This window comes from Asterias rubens, chromosome 10, assembly GCF_902459465.1.
Source record: "Asterias rubens chromosome 10, eAstRub1.3, whole genome shotgun sequence".
Classification (NCBI taxonomy): Eukaryota; Metazoa; Echinodermata; class Asteroidea; order Forcipulatida; family Asteriidae; genus Asterias; species Asterias rubens.
Window position 1 is genome coordinate 17,593,148 of NC_047071.1, and position 20,363 is coordinate 17,613,510.

A 20,363-nucleotide genomic window follows, 5' to 3' on the forward strand; every position below is an offset into this window, starting at 1 on the left:
ACCAGCTGACGACTGTGGTCTGTGTCGTGTCGTCTAGTCAATCTGAGTCAGTCACATAAAGTGAAATACATGATGACATAATCATACATCACGAACAGTCTGTCATCAAAACAAAAGATAAAGAAACAGTTCTATCTACATCAGTGCCGTCAACGGTTGACTGTTAACTTTCAACCAGAGTGAGAAAGAGGTGTATTTTTTTCAATTTGCCCTCAAAAAGGAGGTGTATTTTTTCACCAAAACAACGCCAGCTAGACTGCTGTGCCCGTTTTGACATCTTCATGTGTTTGTGTGCCATTTATTTTGACCTTTGTAAACACCACTCAGTCGGTGTATGAAGGTTTTCGGAACTCGACAGGGAGATTTATCTTCACAGTGACAGTTTGTTTGCGTGTTCATTCCAATACTTCGCATGTAGAAGACAACGATGGCAGGCTGTTGTAGAGCTCAGGTAGGTTCTGGTCTTTTAAATTAATTTGATGGTGATTTTTAATCAACATTCTTTTCCACGATCATGACGATTTTGTTTGCTGTACTGCAATTTCAGACATCACTGTGTGGTAGTTGATTCCCCGGATCCGATTCCCCTTACTTTAAAAGCAAAAATAAACACTGGGAGCCACGTCATCGAAAAATTCCCTTGTTTTTAAGATAATAAAAAAATTGTACTAGTCTACTCATTACTGCTACTATATTAGTAAATTACTATTTAGCTGAACATGTCTGGCTAAAAAACAAGTGTGTAGTTCTATCTGTAGTGTACCTACCAGAATGTGAATAAAAACATTGTGATTTAGAACGATCTACCGTCAAATAGTGTTTCGGTTTATTTTACTGTTGCCGGTTAAAAACAGTGTTACAATTTTGTTGATTTTTCTTTTCAAAATCAAGCCCATTTTACTGTCGCCGGTTAAAAACATTGTTACAATTTTGTTGATTTTTCTTTTCAAACTCAAGCCCTGTTGGGGAATGTTGGCCTTCTGCAGCCAATTTCACAAAACTTTATGCAACTGCTTTCAAGTCCTCTTTAGCAACGTTTAAGCATGTTTTGGATAACTTTCCGTATGGTGCAACCACTTTTTCACTCAATTTTACAAAAAGGGATATATCTCATTGAGGTTAATTAGATACTCTATTATTTCATATCGAATGAAAAAGTGGTGGCGCTATACGGAAACTTTTCCCATGTTTTGTTTTAATACCTTGAAAATGTTTTGCTACTTGCCATTTAGTTAACCGTTTACATTTTTTTAAATTTTTTATTGAACCAAATGATTGTTTTAATTTCCAGGTAAACTGTTGCTTCAGAGGATCACCATGTCCCTGTATTTGCTGTCCAGTCCGGGAATCAACCAGCACCAGAATCTTGTATGCCTTCTTCTTTGTGTTCGGATTTGTCCTATCATGTGTTTTTGTGTCAAATACTGTGGCACAAGAACTTCCAAAAGTAAGTTGGTATTTTGGACACTTCCACACAATAAGAGATGTTAAATTTGCATCATTCGGGGATAAATAATATTAATTTTGGTTTTACCCATACATCTAAGTGTGTTAGCACTGTATACTCAGTACTGTATACACAGGCATTTTCCACGGGTAGGATTCGTACACTAGTTTGTCGCAGTCTTTTCATGGTCATGATTGTTCAAAAAAAAATTAAAATTAAAAATACACGCGGCTTGGAAATTGAGAAAGAATTTATAGTTTTTGACACAACAAAGCCAATCGCCTCCTGCCCCAGGTCATTGCCTTGGCCTTGGTGCCCTTGAAATGTTCCAGTAGATTTTTACAATTTCCTCGTTGGGTGCCCTTTACCATGGAGAAATGCCTTGGTGCCCTTGCCCTTCCCAAAACAAACAGGCCTGGGGTTCACAAAGAGTTAGGACTAGTCATATGTCGAGTTAGGACCGGACGAGCCTCAAGTTTTTTGTATCTCTTAGGACTAGTCGTAAATTAGGATGAGTCCAAAGTTAGGACCAGTCCTTAGTTCTTTGTGATATTGACTCCTGACGAAGACATACATTTATGACAATGACATAATGTACATTTGTAATAGGCTAGTTAATGCATTTTAAAATGATGTGCTTTTCCTTTAATTACAGTACCCTAAGCTGCTGGACTTCTGCCGTACCATCGGAGTAGGTGAAAACTGCAGCAGACTTATCGGATTTGCATCTGTATACAGGATATGCTTCTCTATGGCGATATTCTTTTTTATTCTACTCATTATAACGGTTGGCATAAGGAACAGCAAGTCATGTCGAGCAGCAGTTCACAATGGGTAGGTGTATACTTTAGGAGCATTTAAAAAATGGGAGACTTTCGGGCGGTCCTTTTTCACATGTTTCGCCAGTAGTGCGCGAGCTCAGACCTACGCCCCCATTATTGAGCACGTAGGGGCACGCTCAGAGTCGAAAAAAGGAATGTTGCAGCTGCTGCCACCAGCATCTCAGTTAAGTCCCCCACTGGGCATGCTGTATGTATGTGCATAAGAACTGAAGGCAGAACATTCTGCTGGACTGCAACATTGTGCCGAACTACTGCTCCCGAAGTATGGTTTGCTTGATTCTGTTTACTTGTACACAACATGTAATGTATTTTTGTGATCTTTAGGCCTATTCTTTGAATTTCGGCCGGATGGTGTGGTCAAGCTCTGGTGTTGTCAGACAGAGAAGGTTCAAATCCATGTCAAGTGCCCCCGCCGAGCAAGGCACTTTAAAACCATTATTGCTTTGATAACAAATTGGGAAGGAAATGCATAGTGCTCTACAAACCAGGCTCCTAGTGGACAATGGTGGATGATACCGTTGCCTACATCCTTACGTAATGTACATGTACACCCTAAAGCACACAGTATGAGAAATCACAAAATCCCTTCCCAAAAACAAAGTTATTTCGGGTTTTTTCCCCCGCAAACATTGCCACCTAGTTTGCTGAATTTGTGTGTTAATTTTACAAATGGTTCTGATGCCCCTAAAACCACCGATTAGTCCATTTTTCTTAGACAAAACAGGAACAGAAATAAAGGGAAACCAATCCATTATAAACAATAGAAACAATAACATTTTCTAGTTGTTATCCCAGAAAGGAAGTGGAATCCAATCAATTAGTTCCTGCTGTAACCCCAAGTTCCTGTCAATTTATCCGACAGTGGTCATAGAAACTAAACAACGACCAATCTTTTGTACCTGTCTGTGACAGGTCTGGAATTTCAACTTTGAGAGGGCATGGCCATTTTCATTTTGCAAAGGGCGCTTCTCGTCTATTGGAAAACGACTGTTTTAAAGTGTATGGGAAGCTTTGAAGGGGCACCAAGGCCAAGATCAGGGGCAACAGAGTCTCGTGTAATTCTAGGCCAGCTGTATGGTCACTGTTTTCCAAGTCCTGTAGAAAAATAAACCAACAGGCAACTTGGATTATAGGAATGGAACCCACAACCCCCAAATTCTAGAGCTCGTGCAGGCCTTGAGTTCCAACTTTGAGAGGACAAGGCCATTTTTATTTTGCCAAGGTCACTTCCATCGAAAATTTACAGGGTTCAGGCCAGTGATTTATTTGCATCAGGCCAGTGGTATTGTTTTTATAGACTGACTGTGTAATTATACGTTTAATTTGATACCCTGCTGAGTTTTGACGTATGTTCTCTTCTACAGCGGAGCTAATGGTGTTTCAAAGTGTTTCTATGGGTTTCTCTTCCACAGATTGTGGTGTTTTAAAGTGTTGATTATACTAGTTTTCTTTGTGGGATCTTTCTTCCTACCTATATCGGACATCATGCTGACCGTTGGGTTATACATCGGCTTCACTGGGGCTGGCCTATTTATACTCATGCAGCTCTGGATGCTGCTGGACTTTGCCGCAACGTGGAATTCAAAATGGTAAGTTGTGTCATGAAAACAACATTAGTATGGATAATGGCGTTAAGGAGAAGTGGGGGTATCTACCTGATAGCCAAACACCAGGGTCCAATTTCATGAAGCCTGTAAGCACACAAATTTGCTTAGCATGAAATATCTTCCTTGATAAAAACATGATTACCAACCAAATTTGAATTTGTTGCATATTGCTTGTTGCTGGCATTCAGCTGTTATTTGCTTATCCTGAAAATCACGTTGAATTTTGGTTGGTAATCCTGTAATTTTCATGCTAAGCAAATTTGTGTGCTTACAGGCTTAATGAAATTGGGCCCAGACTGCGACTGCGTAGGTACTGTAACCACAAACAATGATTCACAAGACCTGTTCACAGCAACAGAGTTAGTTAACTTTACTGAGATTTCCTCGTTGACAGCGACCTATTGGTCCAAACTGTTATCCAATTAAATGGTGGTGTCCTGAGAGTGTATGCCTTGGAATAGAGAGACATTGTATATAATTGTTTTTTTTTTTCATTTTATATATTTTCCAGGTCAGCAAATATTGATAATAACGGTTCCAAGCTCTGGTATGTAGGTAAGCTGAAACTTGAATTTTAATTTTTTTTTTTTTTTGGGGGGGGGGGGTGTTCAAAAACTGTCTTCAAAGTTTCATTTTGTTTTAAAATTCTCCATCTTGTGTAACCATTGCAAACGGACCTTCAGTTCAAATGTACACATACCTAACGTGATGTGATCCAAATACATGTAGTGACCCATTTCACCTGACGTCATGATCAGAAAAATCTTGAATGCGCCATACTGGTGGGCAATTTCACTGTGCGTTTATTTAGTTAACTCTATGCTGCGCGTTATGCAGTGAAAGTGTGCATTTTAGGCGACGCAGCGTTAATACACGTAAACCTAACTGCCCACCAACATGGTGAGCGTGGCATCAGTCGCCACTTGTGACGCGCGTGCCAGGGGTCAATTGGCTTGTTTGTCAGAAATATCAGTATAGAAAAACAAGCCAAAGCAGGCCAACAGGGGTGACACTTTCAAAAGATTTTTTTGTGTAAATTTAAATCACAAACTTTTGTAGTTTTGTGTTGGCAGCTTCCTCCTTGAAAAAATAACATAAACAAGAGGTGAAATTAGAATCGAAATAATTGTGCTATTTCAATGACTAGGCCGATTCATAAAGCCTGCCAGCCAAAAAAAAACTTGCTAAGCACAGACAAATCTTGCTTAAAATAAACTAGTTACCAGCCAAAATTCAATAAAAAAAATTATCGTTGCAATTGGTGCGCTACTCATTGTTTGCTTAGCAAAGAAATTTGCCAAGCAGTATTTTTTGATTAACAACTTTATGAAATTGGGCCCTGGTAATCTTCAGGAGAAAGCTGGCTTTGTTTCTTGTTATTTTAAAATATTTGACTTTCTCTTGCAGCCTTAATCTTCTTCATGCTTTTCTTCTACGCCCTTGCCATCGGCATTATGATCTTTCTGATCGAGGTCTTTGGAGAAGGTGCTGAGTGCATCCGGAACATCTTCTTTGTCAGTCTAAGCGGCATCCTCTGTGTGTTTATCAGCATCATCTCCATTATGCCCTGCTTACCAAGTGGTAGGTAAAACTCTGTCATGTCGGACAAACAAGTAGAGTTTTTAGAGAAATGTCCAAACTAGGAACTAGGCTCTATTTCTGCCATGACGCATTCTCCGTTAACCATTAAAACATTGGTCTACTGACTTGTCAAAACATCTGAGGACTAGTCAAAAATGACTCTGAGTGGAATCCTAATTAGTGTTTATCTGCATGGTCTCCAATATGCCCTGCTTACCATGGAGGTAGTCCTACCTCCATGTGCTTACCCAGTGGTAGGTAAAACTCTGTCGCGTCGGACAAATTAGTAGAGTGTTTAGAGAAACATCCAAACCAGAACTAAGCTAAATTGCTGTCATGCAGCATTGTCCACTAACCATGTTAACAGTGGTCTGATAACTTGTTAAAACATCCGAGGACTAGTCAAAATTAACTCTGAGTGGCATCCTCTGTGTGTTTATCAGCATAGTCTCCATTATGCCCTGCTTACCAAGTGGTAGGTAACCAAGAAGAATTTTTAGAGAAGCATTCAAACCAGGAACTACAGTCCCGCCCAAAATTCTTGGCCCATGTGTAACTAAACATACGGTACTCTTCCCCTGTTGCCCTGTTGCCCTCATTCCCCCATTCACCTCGCTCTCCCATTCCCCTCGCTCCCCCGTTCCCCCCGCTCATTGTTGTTAACCCCAAAAGCTAAGACCGCGCAATGAGAGACAACATTGCATGGGGGTGGGGGCTGGGGCCCCGGCCCCCAAAAATACAGCCTAAAAACAAAGGCTTGAAAAAATATTGAGAATGTGCACAATGAACATTCATTGCTTAAAGGTGGGCCAAAAAAGGGGAAAACAAGAACAGAAAAGAAAGTCTTTTTGTTGCGGGGGCTACAAAAACATAATGGCCGGTAATCAAATTCTGTTACCAGCCAGTGACATTTGGCCCTGGTGAAGCTGCGGATAATCTAGATGGGGGAAAGTTTAGAAAAAGATTTTTCAGGTCTCGAAAAACCAGAAATTAACTTGAACAAGTACTATATTTTTCTATAAAATCAAATCTGTTTTAAAATTCTATAAAAAATAGCACTCCAATCTTGCAACTTGTTTTTTTATTTTTATTTTGTTATTTTGGTTATGAAATTGATACATAGCTTTCATTTGTAATTCAATGTTTTCAGATTACCCAAGGGGTGGTTTACTGCAGGCATCTATCGTGTCGGCTTACATCATGTATCTAACATGGTCAGCACTTCTAGTGGAACCACCAATGGAAGGTTGGTCACAGTGTTTTAATAACAGCAGAATTGTTTTATACCCTTACAGTGATGTATATTAAGCACTGTATACTTAATAGTTTCATGAGTTCTGTGGAAGAAGAGAAATTCCAAAGGCAAATCCCTTGGGAGGAATTCGCACCCCACCACGAACCCATGACCTTTGTATTACAGATGTCAACCACTAGACCACTGAGCTAGGCTGTTGGCTTGAGGCAGTTCGAATTTAAAACTTTGTGTTAGCAGCAGATACTGCAACAATTTAATAGATGTTAGCAATGCAAAGGTCATGAGTTCAAATCCCACCCAAGTTATTTTCCTGTGAAATTTTTTTCACAGAAATATATATTATATGGGTTTTCTATCTCTAAGCAATCTCAACTAGGAATTGCGAACAAGATACAACAACTGATGCAGGTATAAACTGATGGACAAAATGAAGGTAAATATTTCATGAGACAGTGTGAGTTCTGGCTCAGAGATTAAACCAATTCTGCCTGTGATTTTAGGTCCACAGAATTTACTGTTTTTATTTCCTGTTTTGAATCACAGTGAAGACCCTTACAGTTGACAATGGAACCCAGAGCCAGTACAATGTGACGTACGTGACATGCGGTCTGGGTAGCTTTACCTCGTCTCTATTCATCATGGACAGCACCCACTCTGAGCTGATCAACGCTATCATTGCAGCTGTTCTGCTTCTAGGTCTGGTGCTTTATGCTTGGTGAGTAGATTCCACTCTGGCTCATTGTAGTTTGGAACCAAGGTTTTAGCCTGGATTTGGTAAAAGGGGATTCCAAATTTGCTGAAATTTTAAAACTGGGTGTCTAAATTGTACGCTTACAATACATTTACAGATAAAACATGGTGTCCACTTGGAACAAAACATCAGTTCTTCAGGGGTGTAGTTTTTCAGGATTTTCTTAACTATTCATTTGAGCTTTTCTGAGCTTTTGAGAAACAAAACAACATTACTTATCCTTTGAGCGTTGAAAATTTCTTGAAAGAAGTAAGACGGAAGTAAAATTTTCCATGGAATAATTTTACAGAGTTTTTCTCCGACATCTAAAACCAAAACTTCCTTCATTGTCTTCCTCCATTCGGGTTCTTGGCGAATACAGTGATTATGGCGATAGTTACTTTTAAAACTTGTATGCTCTCCTGGGCACCCCACTGTTGGTTGCTTTTCCGAGAGTTCTTGGCTTCACGTTCAAAATAAATGAAATGAAATTTTTTTTGTCGGCAGTAGCTCATTTTTTTGGGTCTCATTTGAATTACATTTACACAAACTCATGTCATGGTATTTTGCTCTACTCCCAAGGATATCTTTTTACCTCATATAATTGCAAACCTATTGTTTTTTAAACGTCTTCTTGAACACATCCCCGTTGCCAATTCCTTAGCCTCTGGACAGGAATGACGTACAGGAAAAGAAGAAATCAGAGACATGCAGCACGCAACGTAAGGCAGCCCTTGTGTATCCCTGGTTTGTTGGTCATTTTTTGCATGGTTGTTGGTTATTTTCGTTTGTGGTTGCTGCCTCCTGCAAGGTAGATTATACACAAGTGGTTGGTGTTAACTTGTAGTGCTTACTTGCCGTTAATTGGTTTTGTTTATAAGTGTTGCAGATGCATGAAACAGGTTTTAATCCCAAATAGAGCAGGTTTAATCACATTTAATGACATCCCTCCATACTTTCTAATACGAAAATTGTGTTTACTTGGGCAAAAACATTTACAGGTGTGAGAAACTTCAGACTTTTATCCTAACTCAGACCTTTTGGGGCAATGTTGGGCAACATTTTTACAAGGGACCTTGGACACTCCAAAACATGTTGTCCTTTCATTCGAGGTAGGCCTACATCTTTTAAAGTTTTACAACGATTCTACAATGTAGCAAGGGACCCTTGCTAAATTGCTCTTGTGTGAAAGGGGCTTAGCTGTAAAAGAAGTTTACTCCTTGTTGTTCTTTTGAATGGTTCAGTTCAGACAAACGTTGAATTTCATCTGACAGAATCAATTCAACTTTTTTGGGCGGCTTGAGAGATGTATAGAGACTGTCAACCATTGATTCATGAGTACCAGCTACTTTAGTAGCTTGCTTAATTACCCAGCTTGGTGGCAAAATTTGACACCAACCGTGGATTAGCTCAGATTTTCGTTTTAGTAAGCGGTAAGCGCTAAGCAGCACGGTAAAATAATGTTATTTTTCTTAGCAAGACTTTCAAAATGCCTTTAGATGCTAACACATTGTAGCATGAGATATAGACGGCTTGCCAGGCGTTAGTTGTGTTTAACAATAACATTTTATGTTTTGTCTCCAAACTTTGGAAAATGTTATCTTCCATTTAAATTGATTAAGTTCATGATTTATCATGGTGGCAATCTTTGGGCTGTCTCAGTGGAAAAATTACCTTGGAGGCAATTATCTTACCAGCAGTTTGTCAAGTTTGACTGGCGGTACCTGGATTATTTTTGAGCTATGCTAACCAGCTTACTTATTTTTGATAACTTTGCTTTTTGCGTATTACGTACCGTGACCGTTCCCAGCTAAGTTTAGCTTATTGACTAATATTGCACTATAGGATGGAATGATTCTAAAGCCCGGTTCATACTTCTTGCGGATGCGAATGGGATGCGTATTTGACGTCATAACCTCCCCTTCGCAGCGACATTCGCAAGTGAGTTGAGCAGAGTTGAACTGCTGCAAAATATTCGTTGTGAATTTGTGACGTCAACATTCGCTTTGCCTTCGCATTCGCAGGAAGTATGAACCGGGCTTAATACAGCCATTGCTTAACCATCTTGTACAGTGATTTTGATGAATTGGTGTTTTGTTATTTTTTGAATTATTGGTCAGGTCCAAATCAACAGCTTCAGTAGTGGCTATGGCTCTGGCTAGAGTACTGAAAAGGCCTATTCCACAATATTGTTGCTGCAGCCAACATTCATAGCCGATGCTGAAGTCGCTTGATTTGGATGCAGCCTTAGGCCTATGTCACACGAGGCAATTTACAGACAACCAGTTCCAAGCAATCTCAAAGAAGAAAAGGCATTCCTATTTGACTGTTCAACATATTTTTGCAAGGGATCCTAAGACATTGCTCTAAAAGTTGCTCATATTGCTACCTAAGTGTTTCTATTGCATGCACTGCAGTTGTTTGCCTCCAAGATGCCTGTAAAAGTTGCCTCGTGTGACAAGGCCCTTACAATGCAGTGGAGTCCTGTGCATGCTGTGTTTTTATAACTTGGGGTTTAACAAAGAAAATTGTCTAGAGCGGGTTTCGAACCAACGACCTTTGGATTAATGTACCGACACTCTACCAACTGAGCTGGCTAGCCCGATGCCAGCGGCTGACACCCCCAAATAAAGACATTGACAAATGATGGAGACCATCAACCTAGGGCTTGTAAGCTCAGTTAAGCCGCCGGATGTTATTCCAAAGGTCTTTGGTTCAAGTCCTGCCTTAGTAAACTTTTCTTTGTTCCACCCCAAAATCATTTAAAATCGTTTTTGTTATTTTTTGTTACTTCTTGCCTGCCTTGCAGTGTGCGTTCATCTGGTACATCACTCCGCTTCTCAAGCCCTAACTCCCATCCTGTGAATGCATGCTTAACTAACAGGCAACAGACACTGCAGCATGAGGTACTGCCTGTGTACCAGGGGCAGGGTGCAATATTAACCTTTCAAAATATACACCTTGTTTATTGATCACAATGAATGATAGACTTGTGGAAATGCATATATAATGATAGACTTGTGGACAAGTCCTTAATGGTCTGCCGCGATGAGATAGCCGAGTTGTGGCGGTGCTCTCGCGAGCTCACTGCTCTCGCTCCAATTGCTGGTTGCGGACTTCTACTTCCCAATAATGGGAATGTCGACGTGAGAGCAGTAGTCTCGCGAGAATATCGCGGGAATCGCGAGAAGATATTCGGAACGCTATCACTGTGACAGACATTTAACGACTTGTCCACAAGTGTAGTATAATGAAGAATAAAGTTTTCAAGATACAATTTAATGTGTTTGAAAAATGCCTGGAAGGAAAGAGTAATATCGCACCTTTCCTTTTGTTACACGTCTTAACTGTAGCAGAGTAGATAATGTTGAACAGTTTAGACAAGATCCACTTCACCTATGATATGATTAAGTAATAATCCGTCATTGATGTATTTCAGATTGTTGCAGCTCCCCAGTCCACTTCGACATTCTGTTGTTGCTGCACTACATCAACGCCAACCCGAAATGGTAGGTCATGCTATACTAATACTTTAGAGAGAACATTAAAGTCCTGACAGTGACTAGAGCAAGCTAGTCAAAACAACCAATTAAGAACTCGCTCCGCTGAAGTGAAGTTATTCGCCTTTTGAGATTGTTTTCTTACTTTCTTAAGATGGCCTTGACAATTCAATGGACTGTGCCTGCAATATTTTTATCCAGGTTACTGTTTCGCATTTGTTCAAACAATTTTGTTTTATATGTGTTGTAAATATTTTCTCTCCTTAACCATATAAACTATGTCTTTAATTTGTAGTAGTGTAATTTTTTCTAATTTAAAATCTTTGTACATTTTTCTGTACTTCAACATCTGGTCGCCATGGGAATTTTGTTTTTAAAGAATAAACCAATAATGAATAAATGAATGTATTACGCTATCAATGCATTGTAACGACTTGTCCACAAGTCTACTCTGCACTCAATGCACACTGCCTTATATTATTTTTTTAGTTATTATTTTTAACATTCAGATAATAATGCAGAGAGAGGAGATGATAAAAGAGTGAGTTTGGGACTGATTCACAACGAGAGAGACGGAGTCATCTACAGCTACTCTTTCTTTCATCTCACACTGGTCCTGGCATCTCTCTATGTCATGATGACTCTCACTAACTGGTATAGGTAAGTTACCGCTGTCTGCTGCACGCATTCAAACCAGTTAACCGCTGACCGTAGTGTATTTGCTGAATTATTAACCAGTTTACCACTAACCATAATTGCAGAATTGTTAATCTATTTGCCACTAACCATAATACTCTTGCAGAATTATAAACCAGTTCACCACTGACAATTTTATTACTCCTTTGTGGTTTTTCTCTTTGTTGATATTTGTGTATTTTTTTCTGTTTTGGTTATTATCCTTTCTTAAATTTTTATTTTTTTATTTGTTTGAGTACTAGGATCCAGTGTTTGTACATGAGTTTGCAATAATTTCTCCTGTCGCCTTTTATTCTTGTATGTTCAGTAAATTTGTTTAGGTTTTAGGTAAGCTGGATTCATAGAAGATCAGTGATTTTTTTCTCACTAAAATACAAAAAAAAATTATTATACGAATTATTGGCCAGTTGACCTGACAGAGTAATATGTAATTCTACTGTCTTTAGTAATTTAATGTGTTATAAACTGGTTATCAGCTCTCTAAACTTTCACACAGGGTAACATTTTGCGTGTTAAATGATTTCAATTATGAAAAAGATATTTAGTTTTTGTTTCCCCTCTCCTGTAAGCGTAGTAGTGTAAGAAAACATTTTCTGATTGATATTATTTATTTTTTATTTATTAGTTGTTGTGATTAAATGACTTGATCAGTTGACGTGATTAAAGACACTGGACACTATTGGTAATTGTCAAAGACCAGTCTTCTCACTTGGTGTATCTCAATATATGCACAAAGTAACAAACCTGTAAAAATTTGAGCTCAATCAGTCAACGAAGTTGCGAGATAATAATACAAGAAAAAACACCCTTGTAACACGAAGTTGTGTGCGTTCAGATGCTTGATTTTGGGACCTCAAATTCGTGGAAAATTACTTCTTTCTCGAAAACTACATTACTTCAGAGGGAGCTGTTTCTCACAATGATTTATACTATCAACAGCTCTCCATTACTTGTTACCAAGTAAGGTGTTATGCTAATAATTATTTTGAGTAATTACCAATAGTGTCCACTGCCTTTAAATTGTTTGATATATTTTCCAGACCTGAGGAAGCAACTCTGGAGAACCTTCACCGTACATGGCCCCCGTTCTGGATCAAGTTGGGCTCTAGTTGGCTGTGTGGCGCCCTCTTTGTTATCAAACTAATCACAATCATGCGGTGCTCTACAGACCAACCTACAGATAGACAGAGACGAATATCACGGAACTCGTACCAGCCTGCAGGAGCGCATCCGTAAGTTGAGTTCTATTGAATTTGAATTATTTTCGAAATGGCTGATTATTGAGGAAGGAATCTTTCATTATATTAAAAAAAATAATTAAAGACGCTGGATTGTCAAAGACCATACTTCTCACTTGGTGTATCTCAACATTATGCACAAAATAACAAACCTGTGAAAATTTGAACTCAATTGGTCGTCGAAGTTGCAAGATACGAATGGAGAAAAAACCATCTTTGTCACACAAAGTTGTGTGCTTTCAGCTGCTAATTCTGAGGTCTTGAAATCAAATTCAAATATTTTAGGGGAAAAATTACTTCTTTCTCGAAAACTATGTTACTTCAGAGGGAGCCGTTTGCTCTCCATTGCTTGTTACCAAGTAAGTTTTATGCTAACAATTATTTTGAGTAACTACCAATAGTGTTCAGTGCCTTTAAGTTGCCATGGAAAGATCTAATGTGTCAGTGATTTACCAGGTCTTCAGTGAAGATAAAGTCCTGAATTTGCCTTTTGCCCTTTCAGGAACAGACTTAGTACTACCTCCATTTAGGCACTCAAGTCCTAAGTCACCAAGTTGTCTTGATACATATCCGGTAAGTTCTACCATAGAGTAAGGACCATGGTCTAAGTTACCATGGTCTTACCAACAAACGGGTGCAATTCTCTACAACCTTCTTGATACATATTTTGTACTTTTTTAATTAAAGGCAATGCCATTATTTCTGATTGATATTCAACTCATCAATATTTAGCATAGTGTTTAAAATAATATGTGTCTTTGTTGTCAAACAATGAGGAACCCCCACCCCGTTTTTAAAATTATGTCAATTAAATTCTGAATATTTTAGGACACTTCACAAAAGGTCCTTATAAGTAGACTTGCAACAGTCTACCAATGAGTTCAGCACTACAGTGCAATTGCTCTAACCCTCACAGGGTCTTGATCAGAACTCCTGGACTATCCCAATATGGAGGAAACTCTACCCTGATAAGGGCCCTGTTTGAACCCCGATTATCAATCCCCTTAAATGATATTGATCGAATGATAATAATAAGGCCAGTGAAAAATGAAGCTCAGTTTTTGTCGGAGCTTTCTTTTAAAATTTTAAAACTTGTTTTAAAAAAAAAAGTCCTTAAAAGTCCTTATATGTTTATTTATATTTTGGGTTCATATAAAATTTGATTTGCCATTAAAGGAACACGTTGCCTTGGATCGGTCGAGTTGGTCTTTGAAAAGCGTTCTGTTACCGTTTGTTATAAAATCGATATGGTTAGAAAGATGTTGTAAAAGTAGAATACAATAATCTATACAAATATGCCTCGAAATGGCGTGGTTTTCTTTTTACCTCATCGACATTTTGACTCCCATAAATGGCCGACCGTGTTAGTTCGCGACATAATATGAAAACCGTGCAATTTCAAGTGATTCTTGTGTGGATCCTTATATTCTACTTTTAAAACATCTTTCTAACCATATATGCATTTCATAACAAAAAGGTTTCAAATGCTTTTTATTGACCAACTCGTCCGATTCCAAGGTAACGTGTGGTTTTTTAATATGTACACACAAATCATAGACTTTGCAACTCTAGGGTGTACATGTATGACAATGATAAATACAACAAAACTCCTCCTCACTTTTCAAAGATTAATTTGACAAGAAACTGCTAATCAATTTCCACTGGCCTGAAGATGATATAAGACTTGGTTATGCTTTAGTTACATGTTAACCTTGCTCAAGGCAGTCGCATTATTCGCTCCGAAAAGACGCCGCTGTAAACCCACCCGTATACCCTGTGCGTGGTGCTTGCGACCACACCGCATGGCCCACCCGTACACACACTGTCACATCGTACGACTACTGTGCACACAAGTCATCCGCACTCGTACCACTAACCGCATGCGGAGGCCGACAGCCTTGTCGGGTCTGTAACTTCCGGGTTTAATGTGTTGTATTGAAAAATTTTCACAAGTGGAAAAAATTGGGGGGGCTCTCGGATATGCAGCTCATGAGTATGTATATCTTTCGTCAGACCTATCAGACAACACAGGATGTGAGGCAAATGAATTATTCATTTTGACGTTCAATCACGCACGCCTATCATGCTCGCTGAGCGTTCGTGGTGGTGGTGTGTGATGTAGACATGACTGTCTCGTCTTTCGCGGGCATTATGGTAATGAGCTGACCATGGGTAATGAGGTCAGTGGCTTCAACACAGACCCTACAAGGCTGTCGGCCTGACGGCCTCCACATGCGGATAGTGTACGAGGGCATCATGTCGTGCGATTTTACGCACAGTGAATACGGGTTTTTTTTATACAGAGAGCGGCGGTCTTTTTTTCGGAGTGAATAGTTCGACTGCCTTGAGCAAGGCTAGTTACATGTATGACTGGTTATCTGAACAAGCTCGTTGCTGTTCAATTCAAATTGTAACAACAACAAATAAAGGTGTGGACCTTTACTTTTATCTTTGTGACACACAGTTTTATATAGTATTATATTGACAAGCCTAATCCTGCCTGCTTGTAAGGGAAACGCAATTTGTCCTTAGTTATAAAAGGGCACCTCAACGTGGAAACGAAAGTTTCTTTAGGAAACTTTTTAAAGGGCACTAAGGCAATTACCAGGAGCATTGGGGCAATTGCCTCCATGAAAGTCTGCATTTACAACCCAAGGTAGTTTTCTAATTGAACAGTATTTTCAAATTGTTTCTTTTCAAAAAGATAGTGGAAAGAAAGATGGCTGTTCACAACAGGAGGAAAACAGTCCTTTGATTTATTAGAAATCATTTTTTTTTTTGAGCCAACAAATGTATTCCATTGAAGAAAATTGTATTCATAATCATGAGTATGTATAAGGGCAGTTTCATAATGGTAACTCACGCTGATTTACTTTTGAGTTTTCCTTGGGCTGTAACTACCTTACTGAAAAGGTTTGATAACTGTATATCAAACATTATCTATACCCAACTCAATGTGCTGCGTTCTTGACGTAGGGTGGCGCTTTACAAATGCCCTATTTTATGCGTATATGTGTGTATGTTATCCCCATAGAAGTTAGGGGACCTATTTAAGCATCGAAGATGACATCCTGAAAAAATGTGTCATGGGTGATACATGAGATACGGAAATTTGATTGATCACGGTTTGAAAATGTTCTAAAACGTATTGTTAGTAATCAATTTTGTGTGTCTTACAAGGACTAACATGACACATGTTTCAGGATCTCATTTGTTGGTTCTGAAGTAGGTCTAGGTCACTGTAAAAGTATCTATAGTCTAGACTTGTCAACAGTAACTGTACCAGGGATCAGTTACACTCCAACTGTTCCATTGATTCAAACAGCCTGTTCATAGTTTAGAGGAGTACATGTTCCCTTTAGGGACTGCCAGTGTTCCCAATGGAACTACTGTCAGAGTTTCCCCTCGTTATCGAACACCCCCTAATCTAGTTGGAGGGGTTTTCCTAAACATGCACAGACCATCACAGACTAAACTTGAATTTTGTTTCCTCCAGTTTCTTTCAAACTCTATTTTGTAATTTTACAGTACTCAAACATGCTGTACTCTAATACTTAACCTGTACTCCTGGAAAGGTACTAATGGGTTCTGCTTTTTCTCAAACCATCGATACTCGTCCTCACAGTAAACTCGAGTCGTACTTCTTACTCACATGAAAGTACTTGTACGAGTTACTCACACCTACCGTAAAGTACTTACTCAAACTCACTGTATAGTACTTGTATGAGTTTCTCACACTAACATTTAAGTACTCGTAGCAGTTTCTAACACTCACTGTAAGGTACTTGTACGACTTACTCACACTCATATGAAAGTGATTGTATTTGTTACTCACACTTACAGTAAAGTATGAGTTGCCCACACTCACATGAAAGTACTTTAGGAGTTACTGATACTCGCAGTGAAGTGTTTTGTAGGAGTTACTCACACGCTCTGTAAAACTAATTTGTACAAGTTACTCACAGTCATGCTCACATGAAAGCACTTTGAGGAGTTACTGACACTCACAGCGGGGTACTTCCATTGCTGTTCTATTATTCCCTTTTCTCAACTCACTAGTCTAGTACACACTCCCATACTCCATGGAACATTCCAGTTGCCTTGGACGGTTTTGAAGATTGGTTTAAATGACCAAGTACTTGTACATGTATTTATTGACAATTTGGTACTGTGGATCAGGTTCTGTCAATGCCAGGAACATTGAACCTGCCTACACTACCTGCAATGCTTTTCATTTTTATTTCTATATATATTTAAACTTCATTACAAATTTCAAATCTTATTCTTTCATAACTGCTCTTAAAGCCATTGGACCCTTTCGGTACAGAAAAAAAAAAAGTTCACAGATTTACAAATAACTTACAGGGTTTACAGAAGGCAGTGGTGAAAGACTTCTATTGAAATATTATTCCATGAAATGCTTTGCTTTTTGAGCAAACAGTAAATAATATCAATTTTCCCCAACGAGAATTACAGATTTATTTTAAACACATGACACGGCGAAACGCGCGGATACAATGGTGGGTTTTCCCGTTATTTTCTCCCCACTCCGATGACCGATTGAGCCTTAATTTTCACAGGTTTGTTATTTGATATAGAAATTGTGATACTCGAAGTGTGGGCCTTGGACAATACTGTTTACCGAAAGGGTCCAATGGCTTCAAAGGTGACATCTATTTCTGTTAATGCAAGTGGGCATTACATTGAGTCACCAAGCCCAAATGGTGCATTATTTAATTCTTATATTGCTAACTCTCCTTGAACTTTTTACATTGTAAATATGAAAAAAACAATCATATATTTTTTTTATTTTGAAGTACTTTTTTTAAAGTAATATTTAGGATTTTTTATCATACTTTTTCAAAGATGTTGTGAGCTGAATGAATAAGACATGTTGTAAATTAAAGAAATTCTCCAATTGTTATTTTCTTTATCATATGTTAATTTAAAGGCAGTGGACACTATTGGTAATTAGTCAAAATAATGTGCCAGTCTCCATTTTGGACATTAAACCCCCCTCTCTTTTTTTTTTTTTTGGGGGGGGGATGGGTATTTACCCATGTTAAATTCGAATGTGTGGTTACTGTTGAGCCCCAATGTGATACGATTTCATCATATTTATATATTGTGTGAGATATTTAATCTTTCTGTATTTCTCAAATTGGAAAGTCATCCTAGGCATACCATTCAAAAAGCAGAAAACACTGCTCAGAATAAAAAAAGAAGAGTGGGGCACAAGTCATGTAAACTGTACATTTGGGCTATATCCTGTCTGTACTTACCAAATTGCTGTGCTTGTCGGCCTTATGAAATTAAAGGCCCACTGGTGTTGCTTTTGGACCAGTTTTGTCTTTAAAGGGAAGGTACACGTTTGGTAATTACTCCAAAAAAATATATTAACTTTAAACCTGACTTGGTAAGCATTTGAGAGCTCTTGATAGTATAAAACATTGTGGGAAATGACTCCCTCTGAAGTAACATAGTTTTTGAGAAAGAGGTAATTTCTCACTAAAATATTAAAAGACTTCTAGCTAGAAGTCTTTTATTCCTATCTGAAAGCACACAAATTCGTCCAACAAGGGTGTTTTTTCTTTCATCATTCTCTCGCAACTTCGATGACCAATTGAGCCCAATTTTTCACAGGCTTGTTATTTTATGCTTATGATGGGGTACACCAAGTGAGAACACTGGTCTTTGACAATTACCAAATGTGTACAATGCCTTTAAAGAAATAACAATGCATTGTATCTGTACAGAAAATCTATTTTAGGGACCAAAACAGACGAGATGACCATGTTGGTCTATTCAGGTTGTCATTTTAGCTTCCTGTGTAACTCATTGCCAGAATGTTTGTGTTCAGATGCGAGGGTTGGAATGAAATTGAAATTGTTGCACGCTCCGAGGCAGGAAATTCAAATTACTAGTACTTCAAATTTGATGAAGAGTACGCATGAAACGAACAAGCTTTCGTATGTTTTTGAAAGTTTTGATGTATGACTTAGCACAAGCCATCTAACTATAAATGTGAACGGAAGTTTTTGTACACAACTCTACAAGAGCGATTCATGTACTAAAGATGGAAGTTCTCTCACCTAATGGTGTCACTGCAAACGGTTTTATAGTGGACTCTGTTCTGGTCCTTTCTCTATTCTTCTAATTCTAATCTATTCCTGTGAATCGTCTTTAAAAGTACAGTCAATTATAGAATTTTGTTTTTGTTCAACGCCTACGGTGTTTAGAACTTAAAAGTAGAAACGGAGTGTCTGTGTGAATACGAAATCATATAATTAATGTTTGGATATGTCTGTACACTAAATCACAAATTTAATGTTTTAGTGTCTTAGTCTAACTTTTGAATACTAAAAACTCTCGTATGTATATATGGTCATATTTATGTATTTTGTTATAACACTATATATACTTATTAATATTTCTGATGAATAAATTGTTTTATTTCAAAATTATTTTCACGTATGTTTCAGTCCATGTCGTCCGACTCGTTAGCCGGGCCACGGTTTCTAGGGTAGGGTCATCGTTTGGTTTTTAAAAACGTACTTGCAATGCTTATTTATAGGCAAAATAGAAAACAAAAAGAAGATACAGTTACGACACATTTGACAATTTTCAGCTGAAGACGGTGTGTACTGGCTGAGAACTCAGGTAAAAGAAACTATATTACTTCAAAAGGGAATCCTTTCTCGAAATATGTTATAATATCAACATCTAGTCTGCAGTGCTTCTCGCCATTTAAGTTTGTATAGTCTTTTTTCGAGTAGTTACCAATCTTCAGGTGACCCTTACTTTAAAACACTTTATGTTGGGATACACCAATTACCAAAGGTGTCCAATGCCTTTGAGTCTGCCTGGGTTTCTATTCAGCATAGGTGTACAAAATAATGTTAAAAGAAAGAGAGCGACACGATATTCTTCAGTCATTAATGAGAACATTTAATGAGGTAAAAAGCACTAAATTGCCAGCCATCGACTGCAAACAAAAAAACGCGGTTTACGAAACAATAGTCATGCCCCGTTTCGCTAAATTATTACAAAGATAAACATTATTATAATAGAATCCTGATTTACAATGCTGGCAAAATCATCAGCCTAGAGAGAGTATACATTGTCACATTGAACTTGAAACAATGGGCATAACCCACCCAACCCCTAGACACTAGTAGAAAACAAACGAGCCCTTTTATGATGACGGGACGTGAATCGAACAAAAATGTTGGAAAAGTATTTCGAAAGAGATTTAAAGGGGTCATGGTCGTCTCTATGGGTGTACAATATAATGTTAAAAGAAAGTGAACGAAACGATATTATTCAGTCATTATTGAGAACATTTAATGAGGTAAAAAGCACTAAATTGCCAGCCATCGACTGCAAACAAAAAAACGCGGTTTACGAAACAATAGTCGTGCCCCGATTCGCTAAATTATTACAAAGATAAACATTATTATAATAGAT

General features: G+C 38.3%; 1 protein-coding gene across 3 annotated transcripts; it reads left to right on the forward strand.

Moving 5' to 3' along the window:
• On the forward strand, positions 1-13,979 carry LOC117295634 (serine incorporator 5-like). Of its 3 annotated transcripts, XM_033778339.1 has the most exons (14): positions 1-451; positions 1,292-1,447; positions 2,103-2,281; positions 3,702-3,878; positions 4,408-4,451; positions 5,304-5,477; positions 6,628-6,723; positions 7,276-7,447; positions 8,464-8,574; positions 10,272-10,368; positions 10,902-10,971; positions 11,472-11,622; positions 12,699-12,890; positions 13,399-13,979. In XM_033778339.1, exons 1-14 carry the CDS (start codon positions 428-430, stop codon positions 13,424-13,426), a joined length of 1,671 nt encoding a protein of 556 aa, XP_033634230.1. In that variant the 5' UTR covers positions 1-427; the 3' UTR covers positions 13,427-13,979. The 3 variants fall into 3 exon arrangements, with proteins under 3 accessions (XP_033634230.1, XP_033634232.1, XP_033634231.1); XM_033778341.1 differs by lacking the exons at positions 8,464-8,574; positions 10,272-10,368 and adding an exon at positions 8,127-8,184; XM_033778340.1 differs by lacking the exon at positions 8,464-8,574.
• Positions 13,980-20,363: the final 6,384 nt, after the last annotated feature.

Excerpts from the sequence above, each read along its gene's own strand:
- LOC117295634 (XM_033778339.1), top strand. The coding sequence starts at position 428 with ATGGCAGGCTGTTGTAGAGCTCAG. Across the intron at positions 8,575-10,271 it reads ATGTTGTCCTTTCATTCGAG|TGTGCGTTCATCTGGTACAT; the intron begins GTAGGCCTACAT and ends CCTGCCTTGCAG. Across the intron at positions 10,972-11,471 it reads ATCAACGCCAACCCGAAATG|ATAATAATGCAGAGAGAGGA; the intron begins GTAGGTCATGCT and ends TTTAACATTCAG.